The 24,687-nt window shown below is 36.6% G+C and overlaps 1 protein-coding gene across 3 annotated transcripts in view; it reads left to right on the top strand.

Moving 5' to 3' along the window:
* Positions 1–24,687, top strand: part of LOC120769706 (tyrosine-protein phosphatase Lar) — a 940,463-nt gene that overhangs the window by 826,215 nt on the left and 89,561 nt on the right. For all 3 annotated transcript variants that reach the window (XM_040096840.1, XM_040096841.1, XM_040096842.1), the window contains one exon: positions 23,783–23,883. In XM_040096840.1, the coding sequence (XP_039952774.1) occupies positions 23,783–23,883 (101 nt within the window). The remainder of the gene's footprint in view (positions 1–23,782; positions 23,884–24,687) is intronic.

The raw sequence follows: 24,687 nt of genomic DNA on the forward strand, positions 1-24,687 counted from the left end.
ATTTTATTATTAAGGATTGCTGTAGAAAGGGAATTCGAGAAAAAATGTATAAACATCAAATTCAAGCTTTTTCAAATTCAAAATAATTCAAGTTTTTGCTCCCTTAAAAAATAATCACAAAACAATCGAAGTTCATAGAGTTGCAGTAGTAAAAAAGCTTTTGAAAAATTCAACTCCAAAAAGTGAGAAAGTTTTGTGTATGAAAGATATGTTTTATACGACTGATCAACACTTTAAGCTGAGTGATTCTAAGTTTTTAGAGCTTGAATTCAAGACTCATGTCGCTACCAGAGAAATATTAAGAGATTTTTCGCAATTCGATAAGATTTCCATTATCAAAATATACATAGGATCGAATCATTTGAAATCTCAAGATCTTCCGCGGCAAACTTGACTTCCATTTCAAGCGAAATACTCTTCAATATAACCATAACCTCATTGTTTCTACAACAAACTGCCAGAAAACGAATCCAATTTCTCACTGAATGAACAAAAAAAAACTTAAACGATGTACTTGCGCGCCACCACTACATTCGCCGAAGCTCGTGCATAAATGTCTTTCAGAATTTGCAACCACAAATTGCTGGTAAAAGACCAACAAACGATCAAAGGCATCAACGGCAATAACAGCAACAATAGCGTTTACAAATCACTAGCATTAGGACTGTTAACGCTATTAAAGAGTCCTTTTCGGTGGCTTAGTGTACAAGGCGGTGTTGCTGAAGCCGAACCTGTTACGTAGCATATGAGGTCTTACCGATTACGAAGCCGCAGAACACTTCGGACATACACGCACACATACTATTGTCGCATGCCACTTCATTTCATCAATATAACAGTGCGGTGGCACAAGTGTAACTAATCACTACCCCCGAGGAGACCGACGGCTTTACGCAACGCCATCGACGAAATTCGTTGAAATTGCAACCAATGTGGCCAGCTCAAGTAACTGGAGCATTTTGCGGGTTTCCTTATAGCGTCAGTGTAAGCAGCTACTGGATGCGGGCGGTACAGTATTTCCTGCTTAGTTGAAACTATAAAATTTTTGCTTCGAATAACTGCAGGTGCAGGTACTGAATACGACGAGACTAATACGGGACTGAAGTCTAAGTGTTATGCATCCACCATGCTGAAGGGCCAGCCATCTAACCTAACTAAACCTAACTCCAGGATATATTCTTTCTTGTGCAATATTTCAATTCAAATTAACGATTAAGGTGGACTTATAAAAAATCGGTTAAATATTCAAGTGAATGCGTGACTGATCTGAACGCCTCGACACTACAGCGACTAAGACCATAAAAACACAATTTTCAAGATTCTTTCAATTAAATAATGCAATTGTACTGTGCTTAGGTTACGTTATATAAGGTTAAATCGTCGATCCTTACCCAGTTCTGACTTGAACAGCTTGGAACGTCGGTCTATTATGGTACCTAACGTTCTTATATATTGATCATAAAGACCTTCTTAATTCGATAAATCACTTTGAGTCAATCACAATTTGTAATAATATCAGTTTCGACATGTATTCTGGTTCAGTGAAGTTAGGACTACCGCGACGTTTCGACATCGGTCTATAAAAGCTGACCAAATGAGAGCAAAGTTTGTGGATCTTTTTCCTCACCTTCTTTTATATAACTTCAATTGTGTTTGACATGATTTTATATCAAGTAAGAACCCCAACGATTTCGGCAAGATGAACTTTGGTAATGGCAAGTAGTTCAATAGATCTCCTCCGTTCTGCTCCAGGCCAGCAGGATCTCGCAGTCGCACAAGAGCTGTACGTCGACCAACGCCTGCTGAGCACACGCGAGATACAAGACGACAGCAGAAATCTAACTTTTTCTCACTCCAATGTGAATGGTCAAGGGTGTTCCCCCTCTGGTAGCTCAACAGCTTTTCAGCTTCCTGCGATTACGCACCAACCAGGCACTCAAAGTGCAGGCGGCGGCAGAGGGGACAACCAGACGAGTTTTATTAAATAAATAGTATTACGTAATAATATTTAGTAAATGTAACTATATATTTTCAAACTTGACAAGTTGAAAAAAATTTCGGGATCCCGAAAAAAAATTTTAAAAACCCTAAAATTTGTTATAACGTTAAAATTATACGTATAATATAACTTTCAACAAAAAAGTTACAGTCGGGATCCCGTTTTATTGGTGTGTCTAATTCGGGAATTTGTGGAAAAAATGTTTAAAAAAAATAGTTTATACAACGCTAACATAAAACCATTTAGTTTTGTAACAAAAAAATTGCGTCCGTGATCCCGTTTTATGAATGCTTTTCGGGACTCGGGATCGTGTTAAAGGGCAATATTTCGCAAAATATATTTGAGGGTCATAAATATTGATTTTATGAATAATATTACTTGCAAGAAAGAAAAATTAATCCCGATCCTGTTTTATCAGTGTGTCCAATTGGATATTTTTTTGTTGCTTCGACTTGTATTATGTATATACTAAGCAAAAAAATTGAAATTTTTGAAAATCTTAGTTTGTCCCAACTCCTAATCTGGATTTCACTTTAGCGCGTAAATACTGTGGCAGTCGAAAGCAAGCGTATCGCCTGCTTTGCCTTCTACTTCAGCCGATTTCTTCCGCCTTCACTTCGAGCTCTACATAACGGCAGCTACACGTCCGACTTGTAGTGTTTGCCACCATTTCCTTTGTTGTTGGATACGGGTTTTTCTATTGTTCTCCTCATTGTTGTTGCTGAAGAGCGTATGCGTCGCTTACTTGCGGTCGCGTCGCCTCAATGCCAGCAATTACAATTTTCGTCATTGCCTTCATAGAGCAAGTGCCAGAATCTGAAGCTCGTTTCTGGAGCAGTTAAATTTCACACGGCAAGCGGGCTTACAAAAGCACAACCGTTACGCTGTTCCATTCGTATGTAATACTATGTGTATGTTAAGAGGCTACTTCTTCGTCGTGGCGTCTTCCTAACAGCGCCAGTCCTTGTAATCAGCAGTCCCCGATACTAAAGTGAGCAAATGGTTCATTGAATATTTTACACCGTTACACAGCCAAGCTGCATATTCCTAGAATGCTGCTAGATAGCAAGCAAGCAATGAGGCATTGAATAACGGTACTAAGTGTTACATGCCAATTCCATTTTCAGATCGACCAGCATGCATTTAAGAATGTCATTGTTATTGGTGTTGTTGCAGTGCTCATATTGTTAATGCTTGTTGTTGTAGTTGCTACTGCTGATTTTATGCATGCCGCATTTCTTTTTTTCGTAGTGTCCTTAGTGCTTTTTGCCGAGAGGCAATCAATAAAATCCCATTTTACCTATTTTCCAAACGAAATTTCTCTCTATTTTACGCATATACGCACGCAAATTCCTAAAGAGCATGCATGTGTATGTATGTGTGAGTTGTAGCAAGTGCCTCATTCTCAAAGTGCCTTATATGCTTTAAATATAAGTGCAGTAATCATATTTCCAGGCAGTAATTATTTCTGACGGGTTTTTGTTAAAAATTTGTGGGAAAAAATTAAATGAAGTTAACAGCGTTAGCCATCTGATTCGATTTTTTTTAAATACAAGAACAAGTAACACCATCTCCGCGACTAGATCGAATAAATTCCAGGCGAAAAGCCTTAGTCTAATGTCACTTAGTTATATTTGCGGCAATTGAGGTCGTGTATCAGCAATAACGAACCTCTTTGCTCCCCTACCAACCCTACTCATCTGACACCCTTCTCCCTTTGGTCCGACACCGACGAAATAGCACGTTTCCTGGATCTACCGTTGGATGACGTCAATGACAATTTATCTAATCCTTACCAACGGGGATTAGGTACCCGTTACAACAACAACAATATGAATGTTCTCTTCCAAGGCAGCAATCAACTTAGGTTTAACTGTATAAACATAACCCCACAACAAATAGTCTAACGGTGTAAAATCGCGACGTGCGATTGGAGGCCATGCCACAGACCCCCCGCGCGGGATAATGCGCTCTCCAAAAGTTGCTCTCAATTAACTAATTGCTTGATTATTTCATTAGCTGCATAGCATGTAGCTCCGTCTTATTTGATCGTCTATATTAACATCCTTCAGATCAAGCACAAAAAAATCATTGAACATATGTAGCTCTGTAGCATTCTCCATTGACTGCAACATAATGACCGGGTTTATTTTTGAAGAAATATGGCCAAATAGCTCCCTCCAATATAATACAGCAAATAATGATTTATTGAGAATGTAACGTCAACTGAAGAATTGCTTGTGGACTTACATCACACCAGATGCGACAATTTCGTTTATTAACTGCAGTTTCAATGCTGAATAAAATTCTCTTGTGAAAATTGGCAACGGTGCCCATCTCATTTTGGGGCCATTCACCGACCTTTGTGCCGAAATAAGTCTGATGAAATGGCAAACCAAACTGAGTGTAAATCAAGTAACAGTTGCCAAAAGAGCAACTCCGGAAAAAGTATTGCCTCATTGAAAACTTTGAAAGCCGAGCAGTAAATTAAAGCTCATAAAACGAGAAGACACCTTCGTAAAGACCATACATTGACTAAATCGCAGTTTACAAATTTTTTAGAGATCCATTCCAGTCTATTTTGCATTCATGGCATAAGCTTAACAAGTCAATTGAAAAATCAGCGACCTGCCATAGCAAAGCACTTTTTTTGGTAAAATTTTTTTTATTCATTGAACGAAATTTTTTTCCCAGTCAGCATTTTCTTAAAATATGACAACAGGAAGTAACCGCTGAGAGCCAGATCTGGAGAATATGGTGGATGCGGAAGCAATTCGAAGACCAATTCAATTATTTAAGCTATCGTTATCACGGACTTATGACCTGACAGACTTGTGCCTTGGTGAAACAGCATTTGATTTTTTTTCAAATGCGGGCGTTTTTCGGCAATTTCATCCTTCAAACAGTCCAATAACGCTATGCAATAGTCGCTGTTGATGGTCCTTCCTTTGTCTATATCTATGCAAAAACTCGGCTTATTACGCTTGAACATCTCCTAACACTTCTCCAAATCATCAACTCATGGTAGTTATAGGTTAAACAGGCACCCAATTTGTAAAGAGTTTGTTAATGATATGATGTCCTGAAGACATTCATTTCATGATGGAGCCAAAATTAACTAATCTAATGTCACTTAGTTTTATTTCTAAAATATCTTATAAATTCGCTTTTCCCCGGTCCGATCTTCTCTTTACCTTATGTTTTCGTCCACGAATAATAAAATTAAAAGGAATACACTTAAAACTTGAGGTGGATAGCCAACTCGCTTTCGATCCTGACATTCTTTAATTCGGTTAGAATTTGTAATAACTAGTATGTATCCTCTATAGCATTCTAACTTTTGCTTTCGTAAGATCTCCCTAATATTAAGAAATCAAATATCTCCTTTGCACTAAGAAAATATTAATCTCGCGGGGTTCATTTTAAATTTAATTTTAATTTTTGTTATGCCCAGCTACTTGAGTTTCATACATTTTCATTCAGCTCATAATGCGAATAAGCTTTAGGATCATTTATGATTACGAGACTTTGACTTGCTAGAGCGTCGAACGTATGCTGTGGTCCCTAATGCTTTAGTTTTTTTTTGAATATTGTTGACTTTTTAGAATATAAGTCCATTTTTCATATCACACACCCAAAAAACTATTTTTTAATTTAAATAATATAGGAAATCTTTATTATGGGTGGGTTTGCTAGATGGCGCTGTGGGCGCAATATTTCTAAAGCCCTTTTTTATTATGGAACTTAGTGGTTTCTCGGAAAACAAATTATTTTTTATGTGTCAAAAAATATTTAGATGTAAAAATTTTCCTAGAATATAAATTTATTTCATATCGCATACCTAAAAAGGTATTCATAAATATGAATTTACCAAAGTGTTATTATGGATTGACTGGTTAGATGGCGCTGTGATCGAAATAATTCCGCTAATTTTTTTTTGGAATATAAAATTGATTTTAACTCAGAAACAATTTTCATGATTTTCTTGGCAATAAATTATATCACATTTTGCCACAACTTGAAGCTTTCAGCGCAAACATTACTATACATAATTACATATTTAAGCAGGAAGCAGAGAGTGCTTAGAAATGCCTAAAATTAGAAAATCAAGCAAGTAAAACTCTCAGTTTGCATGCTGGAGAGATACCAAAGCACATCTCAACAAACACATTGTACACTGTAAGCATACTGAACTAATTGGGGCCCCCTAATGCCACTGCAATGTATGAACGCCTGAACTAATCCAACTGATCAGGTGGCAACGGCGTACGTGCATCGGCAAAAAGGCAACAAAGCAATAGTGCACCAGCAGCTCGCAATATGCAGGCGGCCAGGCACAGTTACCAATTTGGTCCGACCACGCAGCGAGCTACCAAAGATAAAGCTTTAGTGCGGGTGCCATTGGTACACTTGGACGCCTTCGATATGCCTGCATGCGAAACACACATGTTGGCAAGCAGCACGCATTATCAATAGTGAATGGTAGCAACCAGGTGCCTGCTCACCTGCCTAGTTGTGCTCTGCCAGTAAATATTCTAGCTTAGCGATGAGCTATACTTATAGTATTGCACAAGTTTGGCGTACAAAATGCAGTTTATCACGGAGTGGTGTGTACATATGCACGTGCCTAGTGCTTTTTCGATGATGGTCATATGAGTTTTGCAAGCATTGTTTCGGCTTTAAAAGTGTGCAAGAAATGAAGAGATGTTAAAGGCACTCAACATTTTTTTTCGAAAATCGATTATATAGTATATCGCATTGAAGTAATAAGTACTTACTAAAATTTTAAAAGGGAGATATTCTACTTCAAACAACAACAGTACCTATACGATAAATCTACTAAACACCGATTCCATGGGAGATACGATATATGAAAGGACCTGAGGCCCCTTTCATTGAATACTCGTTGCGCCCTAACGTAAATTTTAACCAACCTTAAAATTTAAAGAAACTTTACTGTGGCAAACAAATTTAAAAACTTGAATTCAATTCAGGCATAAAAAACTTTAAATAAATATCTACCCATAAGCCTTTTTTTAGTAAATCTAAAACCTTTTTCAAAAGCCTAAACGCCATAGCACAGAATTTAATATACCCTAATAATCATTGATTATTTTTGAAAAATACCCTTGATCCTGATCTGCAGCAGGACCTCCGAAAAAAGATTTCTGACGGCAAGGACGATTTTTTTGCTTAAAATTATCTTTAATCCAGAAGCGACAAAATATAATAATAACAATGGTTGATAACAGGTAATGATCGAAGTGCAGTCTAAAATTTTGATTTTCTATAACATACGACTTTCCAAAATATGAGTCGTTTCTTGTGGAAAAATCTTAAAAAATCGACATTATTATAAAAAATTATTTCTTCGATCATTTCCTGATAAATACTATATCTAAGGAGGTCGCGTGTTATTTTCAGGTCGACTGTTCAAGCCATTTCGGAGAAATCTGCAATCTCTGAAAACAGTGTTTCGAGAAAAACACGTCCAAAATTTTAAAATTTTAAGAGCCGATTTGAGCGTTTTCCTACAAATAAGCTAATATTTCCGAAACAGTTTGCCGGATCAACTTCAAATTTTCAGAGATTATTCACAAATTTAAGTAACTAAAGTACATGCGATATACAAGGTACGTTCCAAAGTTAACAGGACTTGAAAAAAAAACAGAGCAAATGGTTATTTCGGCAAAATCAATTTATTTTATTCAAAATAGTCTCCTTCTGCTTCAGCTTTTTGCACGGTCCAAAGGCATGTCGAACTAGTGTTTTAGCTCGTTGACCGGTATGGCCGCCAGTATGCCGGTGCAAGCCTTTTGAATGGCCTCTACGTCTGCATAACGCTTTCCCTTCATGGGCAAACGCATTTTTCCGAAAAGGAAGAAGTCGCACGGTGCTATATCAGGTGAATACGGGGAGTGGTTAATGGTTAAAATGTGATTTTTGGTCAAATAATCGGTCACAAGCGTCGATCGATGAGACGGATTCTGAGCAATTTTTGGTCGTCAGTCAATTTGTGCGGAACAAACCGTGCGCACACCTTTCGTAAGCCCAAACGTTCGGTCAAAATGCGATAAATCGATGTTTTGGAGGTGTTCAATTCCATTTCCTTGAATTTCATTGATGATTTCGGCTGATTTCGGCTTGTTTCATCAATTGAAACGTTGCGGTAAAAGTTTTACCAATTTTAAAACAAGATTTAATGTTGGCTCTTTGTTCGAAGCTCATTTTCGCACCGATAATATAAACATACTGGCACTTAAAACGCAATAACTTCACTTCCAATCTGTGAAATGTCATGAAGTTCTGACTGGACAATCGATAAAGATAGCAGATTCTAACGCCCAAGTCGACATATAGATGCGCCACCAGGGGGCGCTAGATTCAAAAAGTCCTGTTTACTTTGGAACGCACCTTGTATATGCCTTCACAAGTAGTTAAAAGCCCTTAAGAATGCCAAATATCAACTTTATTGAAGTAATATGGTGAAAACTGTTTTAGAATAGTTAAATATCAGTTCGAAAATAGTAATACCTCTACCATATGTATCTTTCAACATTCAAACCTTCCAAATTACTAATACCTTATCATCCAAATTGTACAGAATATCACTCATAAGCACTGTATCCCACAGAATGTTATGTAGACTTATTACTACTAGTACATTGGATTCAATACAGGAAAGTGTTAAGTGTCGGATATCCTTAAACTGATTCTAATTAAGTGGACAACGAACACAAAGCAACAGAATTGCTAAAAATATCACTCATACGCCATGTAGATAGACTAGTCAGTTATTAAATTGTTAAAAGTAATACTGGTGTGATATGAAACTCTTACTAAACCAACTAATGGGATATTTTGTATACAGACAAGCTATACGTTAGTTTATAACAACAACAAAAACTACAAAGAGAAAAAATATAAGAATTTTGTTAGTCAAACAGTTACTCATACGCACTATAGCCCACCATTTGTGCTAAATTTTCCTGAACTTTATTAACCCTTGCAGAGCCATTTATTGCAAATTAAGAATTAAATACCTAATAAAATGTGGTTTTATGGATTTTTATCAGTTTTTTTTTAATGAAACCAGTAAAAAGATTCGAAAGGTGTAAGTAAAACCTACTGAAATATCCACAATCAATTTCAATTGCACCGAAGCCATAATGTTCTTTACAGTTGCACTCCTTATACCAACAATAGTTACTTAAACTCGATCTGAACAAATCGTATGAGATTTTTATATTTTTTTTGGCTAACCAGTTTTAATGCCTGTTATATGATATAGTAATCAGGTCTGTATAATTTATTCGGAGACTGTAGCGTTGGCTCGGGCAATAAACTATGTCAAATTGCATTAAGATATCTTGTCAAACACAATTTTTTTTTATACAAGGACTTTATATTGATCGATCAGCTTGTATGAGAGCTATATGCTATAGTGATCCAATTCACATAAAAATGTACTGAAATTAAAGCATTGCCTTTGGCCATAACCTGTGCGGAATTTCGTCAAAAAAATGTGTCATATAAAAATGTTTTCTATACAAAAACTTGATTTGGATCGGTCAGTTTGTATGGCAACTCTATGCTATAGTGGTCCGATCTGAACAATTTATTCGCATATTGCACAGTTGGCTTGGACAATAACTCACGCCGAATTTGGTGAAGATATCTCGTCATGCGAAAAGTTTTCCATACAAAGGCTTGTTTTTGATTCATTAGTTTGTATGGTAGCTATATTTTGCAGCATTCCAATATTGGTAATTCCGACGAATGAGCTGCGTCTTGAGGTGGAAAGAACGTGTGCGAAATTTCAGATCGATATCTCATAAGCTGAGGCAATTATTTCGCGAATCCCACTGCTGTTACTAACTTCTTGGCAAACTTAACCCTTGCCCGTTTTCAGGGTATAAAACTCATCAAAACTCAATTATATAAACTTTAAGTTATTGATGTAACTTCGCTGCATTATTTATTTGCACACTAAAACAAATTTGCAAAATTTTCAAATATTTATTTCAATATTTTTCATACATAATCCACAACCACATCCTTATTATCATTGAACCTACACAAAATATCACTCATACGCGCTATAGAATACAGCATATATTCGATCAACTCATGCTTCCAACTTGAAATTAAAACATTCGACGGTGGCTACGCTGCTACTGTTCAACAACAAACCAAAAATTTGCAAACAATTAATTTACAAAAGCAAATAGAAATCAATGCAACATATGAGGCAGCAATGATGCAACGCACCACCGACCGCATGCTGCCACTACAAATGCAACTAATGTTGCAAACAAACAGCAAATAAACTACAATTTCCGCACAAAATTCTCCACAACAAGCAGGGGGGGTAGAGCGCCTAAAATGCGGCAACAACGGCGGATATCATTTCGAAATGAAAACGCAAATGAGACAAGCAAATATTATTTTACGCAGCGTACGGGCACACGCCTAAGAGAGCAAAAAACCGCCGCAAGCCGGAACGCAACGTACACGACGACTGCGAACGGACAATGGACAGTGCAACATTATTATGGCACGAACATGCAAAAGTGTGCAATCCGCCTCTTGCTATGGACAACTGCAGTGTAATGCAATGCAATGAACGGAATGATTGAATGAATGCGAAATTTGCGGTCAGCAATGCGTGTGTCTCTTTATTTTCTGCTGGCACTTTTTTCTATGCTTTTTCAGTCTATTTTTTTTTGTTGCCTTTGAAGCCTTTGTTCGACGCGTCAATATGGCAATTGCAAATGCAAACATTTTCACAAATCAATTTCGCTCATTATGAATGCAAAATGCGAAGTGCAAACAAACAATGCACGACATACATGCATTAGGGTGGTGGTGAAATTTTGAAAAAAAAAAAACTTTTGAAAACATTAAAAAATAATTTTTCTTGATTTTGAACCATTAGTTGGTTTAGCAGCTTTAAGCTATCGCGGTCCGATCTGAACAGTATGCTTGGCAGATATATTGACACATAAAAGATGTTTCAATACAAGAAATTTATTTTGACGATAATTTTGTACGGCCGCTATATGCTATACAGGTCCGATCTGAAAAATTTTTTTCGGAGATTGTAGCGTTGTTTTAGGCAATAATGTTTGTCGAATTTCAAGAAGATATCTTGTCAAATAAAAAAGTTTGCCATACAAAATTTTTGTATATGAGTCAATTTATATGGTCGTTATATGCTATAGTGGTCCAATCAGAAAAATTTTTTCGGAGATTATAGCGTACTATGAGGCAATAATCCTTTTCAAATTTCGGCAAGGTACCTTGTCAAATAAAAAAGTTTGCCATACAATAACTTGATTTCGATCGGTCAGTTTGTATGGGCGCTACATGCTATAGTGGTCAGATCTCAAAGATTTCTTTGGAGATTGTAGCGTTGTTCTAGGCCATATTCTTTGTCAAATATCGAGAAGATATCTTGTCAAATAAAAAAGTTTGTCATACAAGAATTTTTTGCATATCAGTCAGTTTGTATGGCCGCTATATGCTATAGTGGTCAGATCTGAAAAATTTCTTCGGGGATTCTAGCGTAGACTTAGATATTAATCTTTGCCAAATTTCAAGAAGATATCTTGTCAAATAAAAAAGTTTGCCATACAAGAGCTTGATTTCGATCGGTCAGTTTGTATGACCGATATATGCTAAAGTGGTCCGATATAGACAATTCCGACAAAATAGCAACTTCTTAAGCAAAGAAAAATATGGGCAAAATTTCAAAGCAATATCTCTAAAACTGAAATACTAGTTCGTGAATAATCAGACGGTCGTGGCCAATATATTCCTCAGAGCTCCGAATTCGTTATCTATATATGGTAACAAATTAAAGTGTAGGCATCACCATGGACCGGTTTGGAAGTTAGCGAAATCTGAAAGAATTATTTTCGTCATATACCCACAATCGACACAATGAAAGTTAGAAAAATTCGCTTCTCCACCAACAGTTTTGAGCTTTGAGCACAGCTGAAATGTATCTCAAATATCACTTCCCCAAAATTGTAACAAAGAACATTTTTTTAGTAATATTACTATTGAAACTAAAAAAAAACATGCGGAGAATACGAATGAACAGCATTCCCATAACAATCGAATCTACACAATTGGACTAAACCCAGATTTTTACCAAACAAAGGGCTTTCAAGACACAGCATTCTCAAAAAATGTTTGCTCAGTTTGTTATACCTCCAAAAACAGAACAAAACCAATTAATACAGTATTAGTTGATTATTTAAGAACCACCCTAACATGCATATATGAGTGCTTTGGCACCTACATACATAGATATCTATAAGAGAAAAGGCTGAGAGCGTGTACGTAAAAAATTGGCTGCCATGAATGACAAGTAATATGCGCGCACAGCACACACATTCATCTATAAATACATACTAACAATAACACACACATTCAGCAACCAAATGTCACTCAGAAAATGCACGAGGCATTCGGTGCGCATATTTGTACAAATGAACAGATAATTCTGGACATTTGAACACTACAAAAAGCAAGCCAACGACAAATGAGCGATAAAATGTGCAAAATGAACCAAAAGCGCCACAATTGTGCGGACGAAATGGACATATTGGCCGTTGGAGAGGAACAGGCGACGTCTAATGCGGCAGATGAGAGGAGCTGGTAGTTATATAGATATTCTTGTATATGTATTTGAATCTTTGCATGCAGCATTTTTCAAAAACGTACAATTATATGCATAGCTATCAGCTGTAGTTTGGGTACTCAGAATTTCATTGATGCCTTTGAAATGTTGGCAAATCACTTCCACTCCGTTAAAATGTATGCAATGAAACAATAGTCATGAAGCTACTTAGTTACTGCTGGATTAACATACACTAGTTAAAAAAAGTTTGCGTACAAGCTTCACATACTGCTTATTTAAAAAAAAAATTGTAGAAATAAACAAATTACCAACACAAATTTTTGGTTTATTTGCTGATTGGAGTTCAGTCTAGTATACACAACATTTTGACAGTGTTGAAAATAAATTGGAGACAAAATAAAATATTAATTCAGTACAAAAAAAGTTTCTGTACAAAGGAATAAAACCATAACAAACATTAATTTAAAGCAAATATTATGGTTTCTAGTTACAAGTTGGGTACCTTTTGTGTTATAAAACCTCTCCTAATCTTTTTGGCATTGATTTAACGGGATTTCACGTCTCCTCCGGTGTGATTTTGCTCCATTCCTCAGTTATAACACTTTTAAGCATTTCTTTCGAAAAAGTGTATTGTTTATGTTGAATAAGGTTGAGATGTGGTTATTGTGGCGCATAGGTAATTGTTTGGGCACATTGTAAAGAAGTCAAAGTTTAACTATTTCTTCAGTGTGCTTTAGGTCGTTGTTCTGTTGGAACAAATGCCTATCTTCCAACGCCAGTTTTTCTGCACTTTGCTTAAAATTCGCCTTAAGTATATCCAAATAAACTCTCTTATCCATTATTGACTCAATACATGCGATATAACTTACTCCATTACTAGACATACACCTCCACACCAATACACCACCTCCATCATGTTTTACTGTCGCCTCAAGATTTTGTTTATTGAGAGCGCTAGCGGGTTTTCTCCAAACAAGCTTCCGTCCTTTTATTCCCAATATGCAAAATTTGCTTTGATTCCGAAACTCCACCGACTTATTAATATACCCATTGGCAAATGCCTGTTCGTCAATGATATGAGTGGCTCCTTCCGTGCGACTTGATTTCGATAACTAACTTTTTTGGAAAATATTACACACGGTGTCACTAAAAATGGTTTTCTAGAACCTTATTTTAATCTCTTTCGCAACATCTAAAGCCTCGTTTTTGGATTTTTCACGATCACTTTATTTAGAGCGACGCCCTGAACGAGGCTTTGAGGCGATGGAACCCATCGGTTTATACTTTCCAATCACCCTTTGAATTGAGTAGGTCACTGTCTGACCGATTTCACGGAAAGCTTTTCCTTCTTTCCATAACTTCACGATTATATCTCTTTCACTGGCACTTCTTGGTTTTCTTTACGAACAAATCAGTTTAACCCGATACTTATTCCGACTGACTAGTACATCAATAGTGACTCGTTAGAAGCACCAGTAGCTTGCTTTAAATGTTCTTATGCATCCACATTATTATCCGGGCTCAGCACCAAATGATTACTGGCTCTTCCTTTAAGAAAAGCTTGTGAAAATTGACCGTCTCAGTTTATTGCCAATAACGCCGAGGGGTGATATGAGTATGAGTGAGTGCAGCTCATAATATATCACCCCCAGCAGGTCCAAACAAATGTAACATGCAAACAAGACTAATGCGGACGAAAAAACTTAAAAAAATATCTCAAACTGCTCTTGGATGATAATCCTAAAATAAAGTTGATCGCGATGACCGATAATCTTGAGATATAAAGAGAGCGACGTATTGGACATGTCATTCACAAGCACGTGGATATGCTAAAACCTTGTGCAAAGTGGTAGGCTCAATGACGCTAAGAATTATCGTAGTGGACCCATTTTTCGTCGCCAGTTACAATGCGATGTAAAAATTACTTCCGGTTGTGCCTTTGAAGCAGCTGTTCACATGCAAATAAGCGCCGTTCGACATCTCTTGGTTTCAAATCGTAAGGAACCCAGCTTCCTTGTTTCTGAATCATCCCCATGGCTTTGAGGCGTTTTGATACGGCTTGCTGTGTCACTTGCAACGATTCGGCCAATTCCTCTTGGGTTTGAAACGCATCTTGGTCGCATGGCCCACCACCATGTCGGTCTTCGACTTCATAATCAACATTCTTAAAACGTTGAAACCATTCGCGACTTGACATTTTCAGTTGAGCATAAATTTTGGATGCAAACAGATCTCTACAAATATTTTGTTGGGTTAGTGTTGACGCAAATGTCCAAGATCGATATAAAACGATTTAATCGACCAGTGCTTGACCCTAGAGCCATCTATTGGAAAACGGTGGAAGCAAAGTTGTAGAGCTAATATTAAAAATAAAAATTTCACAAAAAAAATTTATTTTGTCGAAAAAAGTTAAGTTAGTAGACTATCTAGGCATCTTTTTTCAGTTCATTTTCAGTGATTATTATTTTATATTGAAAAGTTGGAAATTTACAATAATCCTGGTATCGCCCTTGATAGCACTTATGTATTTCGAAAAGTAAAATTGAATTTTACCAAAAAAGTTAATATTCTATAAAAAAAGAAAACTTTTTGGTCGGCATTTTAGTTTCACTTCTAGAAAGCTTTTTGTTTAATATATTCCTATCCATAGTAGAAAAATATATATAAAATATTGTGGAAAGCCCGGAAATTCCTTCTGCTTCAAGAAAATTTCTTCTGAAATCTATGTAGGCTAACACGAAATCATATATTTTAAAGCTTTCTAAGTCATGTGTTCCTTATCAAGCAATTTTCTCTTGAAATTAGTCGCCAGGGTAGCCTTGGTAAAGCATCTTATAACGATATTTTCATTATTTATGTTAGTTTCAGTTTTAATACTTATCTAAGTTTTAATACTTATTCCATGCTTTAAAAGCCGTTGTGGGTTTTAACTGCTGTACTTCCTGCTAACTTTTCTATGATTTAATTTTTGAACTTCTAACTATAGGGAAATGTAGTTTGCCAGAGTATAAAGACGATACATGACTGAGATGAAAAAATGAGCACATGTAAGATAGCAGTCTTGTAACCAGAAACTTAACAGTACTGCATACTATTAGGCGTAACTCGCTATTGCTGTGGGTTTTTGCATCTAAGCAAATAGTCTCTTATTTTGCCAAAAATAGTTTAGAGCACAAACTAATTGATACTCCCCGCAGTCACTACAAAGAGACTGCTTTGCTGAGCATCAAAGCAATTACTGGTTCATATTTGAAACAACAAATTTATGTTAATCAAACCACTACACCGCAAAGTATGCACTAATTTTATTGATGTAAGAAAGCAATTAATTTTTCACTAACAATTTTCACCTGAAATTCTGAGTTCAAACAAAATTATGTAACACAAATCGTTTTTATCATAAATTACTTGGTAAACTTCACTGCAGCTGTGCAAACTTCAAGCCATACTTGCAACGCACATACATACAAATGTATATAAATACACATGCTACACATGCTGTCACCAGAAAATGTTCCTTAATCCTATTTGGCACTAATTTCGCTTAGCAAAAGTAACTTCTTGCCAATTTTGAGACACAAATATTTATTATACTTGTACTTGTAGTTTGTGCGCACTCGCAAACGATGAGAGATAGGTGAAACTTTCGCTTTAAGTGCGCGCTAGAAAATGCACAAACACATGTGAGGAGAGCAACGCAAATAAATTATAGCGAAAATTTCAAAACTAAAGCAAGCACAAACACACGCACATATAATCACACACATGCAGACGTGCCATCATATAGCGGTACATGCATTAAAACCGTTGCGTTACTAGTACCTGCTTTGCGGTCGCTTAGCCGTGCCGCTCTGAAGCACTCCCCCACCAAGCGCCGTTACATTATTTGTTGTTTGTTTGGCAAGCAGAAAAGTTGCGCATAGAAACTCATGCGTTGCAGAGACAAAACTCCTTTTTCGCACAAACTTTTGCCACCAACGCCTAAAAGTACACAACAACGCATGGCGTTGCATACATACAGGAGCGTATAAGTGCGCGCGCATAAAATTAATTGCCAAGTATTTGCTCGGCATATTCGGTTACTTGTTTGCTTGTAGTGGTAATGGTGCTTGGGTACGTGGTTTAGTGTATTGGTGGCATTTGGTTGAAAATTCACAACCAAAACTATTGAGAGTGCAAAACTTAAATTAGCGTAATAAATTTTTGGATACTACTTGGGAAAGTTCTTAAATGTGTTAAATTGTTTGGCGTTTATTATTGTAGGAGAGTGTGGAAAATATTTATGGATATTATATTTGAACATTTCCAAAAGACAGAGGTGCATTTTCATATTTTTTGTATTAAAAATTGTATTCCATTTTTTCATTTGAATATGAGAACTATATTTTTTATTCTTGCAAAATAGTGCTACAGAGTATAATAGTTTTATTATATTTTCTGTCACCTGATTTCCGTCCGTTTCTCAATTGGTCTGTTCGTCTGTCCACCTGTGCATGCTGTAAAACGTGTTCCTTGGCAAAAAATGGAGGATGAATTCGTAGATGGGCGTAATCGGGCCACTGCCACGCCCACAAAACGCTTATAAACAAAAACGTATATTACTAGGCCGTCACTAAGCACCAAATTAAGATATAAATAGACATGTTGTTGTTGTTGTAACGATTATCTAATCCCCATTAGGGTGGAAACGATAGGCGCAGGAGACGTGCTGTTTTGACGAGGTCGAACCTAAGGGAGATGGCTGTCAGTTGTGTAGAGTTAGCTGGGCATGCAAAGAGTTGGTTAGAGTCATGCGGGCACTCACTGCATGCTGAAAATATATGTCCAGAACGAAGCTGCGGTCACTCTCGATTCTCACGGCGACTCTAGCTCGTTATCTGCAATGGCTGGTGGTTTCACTCCAAATACGCCATTAAAGAGAGAAAGTCGGTGAAAGTGTTAATGGCTACACTGTGAATGGCAGTCAGTGCATGTCTGAAGTTAGTGTCCGAAGTCTGAAATTAAAAAAAAAAAATTTACTTCTAAAAAAAATATTTTCTTACATCGTCAACGTAGTAGAAGAAGGACGTCTTGCTCGTAGGAAACGGTTCCGCTTCAAGGAAGTGTTTGCAGGGATGGTTGCTACGAAAACACCCCAGCAGGAACTGCTTGGAAACGAGTTCATTATGCTCCTTAATTGGTAGCATTCAGGCCCCACTGTGTAAATGTTCGATAGAAGACATCAAGAAGCATGCGTTATAGTCAGGAGTGCAGTGTTCTGGCATGTCTGAAGCTTGCTCATCTGCGTAAGGCGACCCTATAAGAGCGGCGTAGTTTAGGACCGGTTTAATTTTAGATACTTAGATATGTAATTTGACACAGTGGTGCGCAGTAGCTAGGCGCGACTGCGGGCTAAAAATTTTTTAAGGAAGTGCGCGTGGCCCCGCTCTCTAATAAGTTTTACTATACAAGTATATTGAGTTAAGTTAGTAAATCCGACTTTTTGCCAAATATATGGCCAATATGTAATACTGATAATAATGTATACTGCCGAAATTGCATGGAAACGCGTTCTCGAATATACTTGATTACTACCTACTACTAAAGTCACCAATCCAGAACGTCCACTAACCACAATATATCCGATTAAGTGATATCCGTCTTACTACTTGACTTAAAACCGTTTATGCTGGCCATTATTGTAATGAACTAAAGGAGATAGTCTTTATGTGGCTTAGCGCTGAATTTAAATGGACTTGATCTAGATCTTGTTTCAAACCGGATATCTCGAAATTAATGACTTCCGATAATCGATTTGATATTTTGCACTTGAGCATGATTTTATAATTATCGCTGACACGAAGTCAGCGAAAGATCAAAATGTTCAGTCACACTCTTTGCTTCTTCTTATTCGTTCATATAATTTACCACTTCATTTTTTCATCATTTACTTTTGTTCAGAAAAACTTATTCAACCATAATAACTGCAATATATAACTTTGCAACACTTCATTGCCAAACAATTTTAAGCTACTGAAGAAAAATCCACTAAATTACTTGAAAAGTTTATTTAAAATAAATACATTTCATATTACACTACATAAATCAACCGTATACAATACAATAATGTATGCAAAAATATTAATTCAACTAAAACCATAAAAATTGTAAAATATGTAGCCTATTTGCAGGCGATTTGCACTTTAAGCTTTTACAAAATGTAGCCTAACAATAGGCGCATTTCAATATAAGCTTAGCATTACGAATAGTCTCGGCTTAATTACAGCAGTAATATCCATTTACGCTCACAATGTATATAGTACACTCACACAAATATATATAAATGTATATACAAACATAATCGCATATCAGCAGAGTTTAAATAAAATCATTTCAACATTTTTGAAATCAGACTCATGATGGACTAGATAACAGTTGTTTGAATATCAAATACCTACAAAATACACATACAATGAAAGGCAAATAGCATAACAGGATTATTTATTTTAATAACGGAGTAAAGGCAGCTAGCTGCTAAAAAAAATTTTTTACCAAGAGAATTTGGAAATAAGCAAAATAAAACTATCTTACACAGAAATTTAATAAAGCAAATTTAGTTTAATGCATGAAACAATAAAATATTGAAATACATGAACTCATACGCCAAAGTGTGCCGTTCTTTATAGATGACATAAAAAAGTATTGTGTTGGGTTCAGAACTGGAGCAGCTTATTAGACTACTTGTTCATGTCGAAAGTTACTTGATATATTAAATTTGGTTGAGACAATGTTTAAATACTCGAGACTAATTTTATACGAATTGCACATATGGAGTTCACTTGTAACTATCGAACTGGTATTTCGAATAATTTTAGTTTGATTTGCCATTTAGTCACATCTTCACGGTATTGTAACCTAAAAGTTCTTGAAAATTTTCACACTGTGTTTAGGTCGAGGCTCATGCCATGTTAGCTATGGAAACAATATTTATACAACATTAAAAAAGATAAAAATTGAATATCCTGCTTTACAGCAGGACCAGCTTGGAGCTAGTCAGAAAATGTTTCTCAAGAAGGTCTTATTGGGGAAAGGAGTGCGTCGCTGCGTTTTCAGAAAATATTTTACTCATTTTGATGATTGAGTTGGTTATTACAGAACGCTGTAATTAATATGAATCTATAGAGATGCAAAAAAGCTAAGGTGTCTTTAGTAAGCGATTCGTACAAGAACATACATAACTTCTATTTGTGGAGTTACATGGCTTTTGACGGCCGAAAAAGTGTCTTTTTTCACCAATTTTTTTCTTATAATAAATTAATTAATATACATATTACAACTTTTGAGCAAATCAAAAAGAAACAATTTAGTAATATTTTGTGAACTTTTCACAAATTTTTTTTTGGAAATTCAGCCTTTAGCAGCTGGTTTCCGGATACAGCGGCCAAAAACGTCTCCTCGCCATAGTCAGCGTAACAGACGAAGAATGCATCTAAAAAAATCGAATTTTGGTTCAAATCGGTTAGTAGATGTGCAAAGGTCGTAAATAGTCGAAAGGTTAGGAAAAAGTAGGAATTTTGACATAGTTGCAAATAGAGCTGTATGATTTTGGGTCTTATTTTTGCCACAAATATTTAATTTTAGGTCCAATTTTACCATCTGTGGCCTTTGCTGTTTCAAATAGTAGACTTCAGGCTTCTTGGCTCTGCTTAGGCAATGCGTTTCTATCACATGAAAACTTAGTTATAATCGAAAAAACTCCTTCGACCAATCACGAGGTCATCCTATTTAAAAGAACTGTGAATAATTTCAATAAGATTGCTCTACTAGGTTCTGAGAATTCGTTCGGTGGTCACTATGAGAATGATGCTTCGAGAAAAACATGATCAGAGATTGAAATACGCGACCGGTCTAGCTTGATGGGGTATTCTACCAAATGTTCTATCTCAAATACATTTATTGCGATTGCCTTGAAACTTTTGGAAAATATGCTAGACATATCATAATATTTAAAATACAAATAAAAAAAAACAATTTTTTGAAACTTCAAAACCCAAGAATTTCTTAACATTTGTACGCAGATTAAAACCAACCTACATATCTTAACTTTCAAATTTTTCTACACATGGTTGACTGTTAAGATGGATTACCCATTGTGTCTTGGAGCACTTGTCCCGCAATGGCAAGGCTACGCTTTAAGCATTTGTGTGTCCACGGTATGGAACACTGGATGTGGTATCGGTAGTGAGGCCACAGCTTCTGCTGAAATTCGTGTCAAGCGCAGGTATCCTAAAGCATTTGACAAGATATCTTCATAAGACATTACAGATTATTACTCAAAGCAATGCTTTAATCTCCGAACAAATTGTTATTTCGAGGATCCCAACATAAAAAAAAAATCACAGAAACTCCAAATTTAATGAAGAATGTTGATTATCATTCGAACGAATATGCTTTGGCATTTATTTTTTGAAAACTATTCCATTCAAATGTTGGCCGCGGCCAACTGCTGAGTCCAATTTTCGATTACTTGTTCGTGCATTTCAACTGGTAACTGGCGAATGACACGCGTGATTTTTCGCTCCAAGACCTGAAACGAAGCATAATTGTCCGCATAAACTTTAAATTTTACATATTCTCACAGGAAAAAGTCCAAAGGTGTAATATCACATGGTCTTGGTGGTCAATCGACTGGCCCAGAACGTGAAATTATCTGCTCACCAAAGTATTCCCTCAATAAATCCATTGATGAATACGATATGTGAAATGTGGCGCCGGCTTGTTGAATCCAAATGTCGCCGAAATGTCGGTTATCATGGCGCGATAACGATCTCCATTGACGGCTTCGTTCTCACCCGCATCATATTTGAATAAATATGGACCGACGATTCCACCGTCCCACAAACTACACCAAACCGTTGGTTTTCCTGAAAGAAATGGCAGCTCTTGAATCTCTTCAGGTTGCTCTTCATCCCAAATTTGTCAATTGCGCTTGTTACATACCCATTGAGCCAGAAATCGCTGCACAAAATTTGCATCGAAACCGTCGGATCGAACTTTTCAATAGTCTATAGAGCGAAGCAAAATCTAAAATCTAGACGTAAAATGCGTCAAGCCGTCAGTCCGAGTTGCTGCAAATGGCCCTGTATCGACTTTCCATGGTCTTCGTGTACACTCTCAGCTACGGCTGCTATATTTTCTTCACTGAGTGCTGGACGCGTTGAGCAAAGTGCGCGAAACACACTCTTTTAAAGTTGAACGATTTATAAACGTTGTTCAGGCTTAACTTTCTCCATGATGAAATGCCAATCAATACTGAACAAAAAGAGGCTATTGAAAAACGTACCTTTATTTTGATCAGCCGTTAATTGCCATTCAAACTGACCGATCAAAAAGAAGTTATTGTATGGAAAGCTTGTTTATTTGAAACTATTTTTGTTTTCTGTTGCTTTTGGGATGCACAATAATTTTAACTAAAAGCACACTAACTCAATAAGCACTAGAGTACTTTACTTAAATTTTAAATTATTCAATACTTCATCGAATTGGTAGCTACTAATGCTTAATTTATGGTATATTTCTGCTTTACATCCGTCTTAGCTTGTGTTTTCTTTCTTCCTTCTCTGGCATTCTTGCTGCAATATCAACTGAAATTCATAAAACTTGTCTATCCTTACCTCAGTTATTTCTCCTGCCTCTTTTAAGCAATTTACAACTCTTATCATCAGCAAGCTTTTGCCCTTTTTGTAATTTTCGCATACCTTTACATTTCAATAAAATGTTCTGCATTTTTAGCGATTGCGCTGGCAATTGACTTCTCGCGATTTCTTTTCAGCGGTACATTTCTGCCGCCACTTTGTGAATTTTTATCAGCGTTATTGCTGCATATTTTGAAAATTTCGTATGTATGGGTGTAGTTATTGCTGTACATGCATGTATGGCCATACTTATATTATGCTCGTATATGTGTATGTGTGTGTGAGTGTTTTTAATTAGCAATTAATGAACAGTGTGCAATACAACAACAGCGTCACCATTAATTGATGTGCCCATTTGCCTGCCCAAGCGCATCAAAACACATACAGACATACAAGTTTACTCATTCTTACATATAAACGTATTGCTATGTGTGTATGTGACGCTGTATAGATATGCGCTTCAATTGCATTGCGGTTCTTTGTTTCCTCTTCCGTTTCCTATTAAACGTATGTATGTATGTGCGCCGGTTTACAGTGGAGGAAGTGGTTATTCGCTTGGCTGATTGGCTGACTCTCGCTATCGCTTGTCTGCTTCATGGCTGACAATTCATGCTTTGGCCACGTCCATGTGTTGGCTTATGGATAGAGGGCGCCAGCTGATTCCTAACAAATACAGACAAATATATACACAAACTTACATATATATATGTACATACAAATATATACCCACATCTGGCTGCTGCCAGCCACCAGCTGCTAGCTGCTTGCCACAGCTACGAGCGATTGTATTGATTTGATGGCGCTCTGCTGCTGCTTCTTCTTCTTCTTCGTGCCACTTTTAATTGCACGTAATTGATGCTGCGGTTACGCTGTAGTGGCATAATGACTAATTGAAGTTAAAATAAGAAATGACGAATGCATTCAACGACGGAGTGAGCACGACGTCGCAGTACACACAGACACACATATACATATAAAGTATATCAATATTGTATTGAGAAAGAAAAAGAAGGCGTTGATAGCAGCGTTGGCGCCAAGTCAATGGATGCGTTTATAATTGAATTAATTTTTGTGTTAATAAGGCAAATAATTGATAAAATCAGATTTAAATGGATTTTCATCTTACTTAACCGCTTCCCTCACCAAAGGGGTCGTAAAGTCTCTTTGTTGAAATATTAAATGCTTAATTGAATTTTAATGGCATGATTGATGGCTTGACGTATGTGGTGGTGGCCTGCAAGTATTTTCTTTTATTGCTTTTGTTGTTGAAGGAAAAGTGAAATTTTTCACACATACACACGTAAACACACAATCACGCAGCAAGCTGCTGAGAGACGAAAAGTGAACTTTTGTGTTTCTTTTCAATTAATTTCATAAAATATACCAAGACATATTTTGGAGAAAATCTTTGTTTAGCATATAAGTTAGTAAACTTTAATTTTTACTCTAAATTTACAGAAATGGAAAGCGCTCCACGCAATGTACAAGTCCGACCGCTGAGTTCCTCAACAATGGTTATAACATGGGAACCACCAGAGACGCCAAATGGACAAGTGACCGTAAGTGAAATATATAAATATTTATAAATTAGAAAGTTTTGGAAATAAGAAAATGGAGAATATTAAAAATATTTCGTTTTCAAAATACTTCCAAAGCTAGTAAATACAACGAACTGGTTTAAACTTTGCCAAAAGCTGGGTCATTGCTGTAGTCCTAGCGTAGATACTATACTCATACAATAGTAAGCAAGGGTTTTTCAGTTTTAATTTGCCAAAATATGAAAAATATTCACAGGTAGGTCCGAAAAAATCTCGATTTTCGTAAATGATTTCTTCAAGGGCTTCTTGGAAAAAAGTGTCTGGCTTTGATTGAGAGTATTCATCTTTGGTCACATTATCCTTCTGTTCCGCAGGGGCGTGGGCGCAAATCAGTAATATATTGAAGAACTTCGCTTTGATGACGACGTACTCGTCCCAGTCCTTGTCCCGTCCATTGCACTTCTTGGAGGACGGTGATTTCAGCCAGCTGTGCAGCGGCACCTTCCCAATTAAGGGACTGGACATTCCAAGGCATGCCCTTAAATCGTAATCCTTAATGCGTTTGTAGTGGTCGTCATCAATAAGAGGATCTCTCATCCAAGGCTGTTTTCTTCCTTTCATTGGGGGTGTTATTTACATGGCGGATACCAAACTTAGCGCCCAACCCTTTGGAGGAATGTTTCCCCTTCACTCAGAGAACTTTCCTCAATTGCATGAACTTCAACACATGACTCCATCTTCTAAATCAAAAATCTTATTCCTTAGCCATGAAAAGTCTTTCCCTACAAATTCTGAAAACAGCGTTTCGAAAAAGGGCGTTTAAAG

This window comes from Bactrocera tryoni, chromosome 2, assembly GCF_016617805.1.
Source record: "Bactrocera tryoni isolate S06 chromosome 2, CSIRO_BtryS06_freeze2, whole genome shotgun sequence".
Classification (NCBI taxonomy): domain Eukaryota; kingdom Metazoa; phylum Arthropoda; class Insecta; order Diptera; family Tephritidae; genus Bactrocera; species Bactrocera tryoni.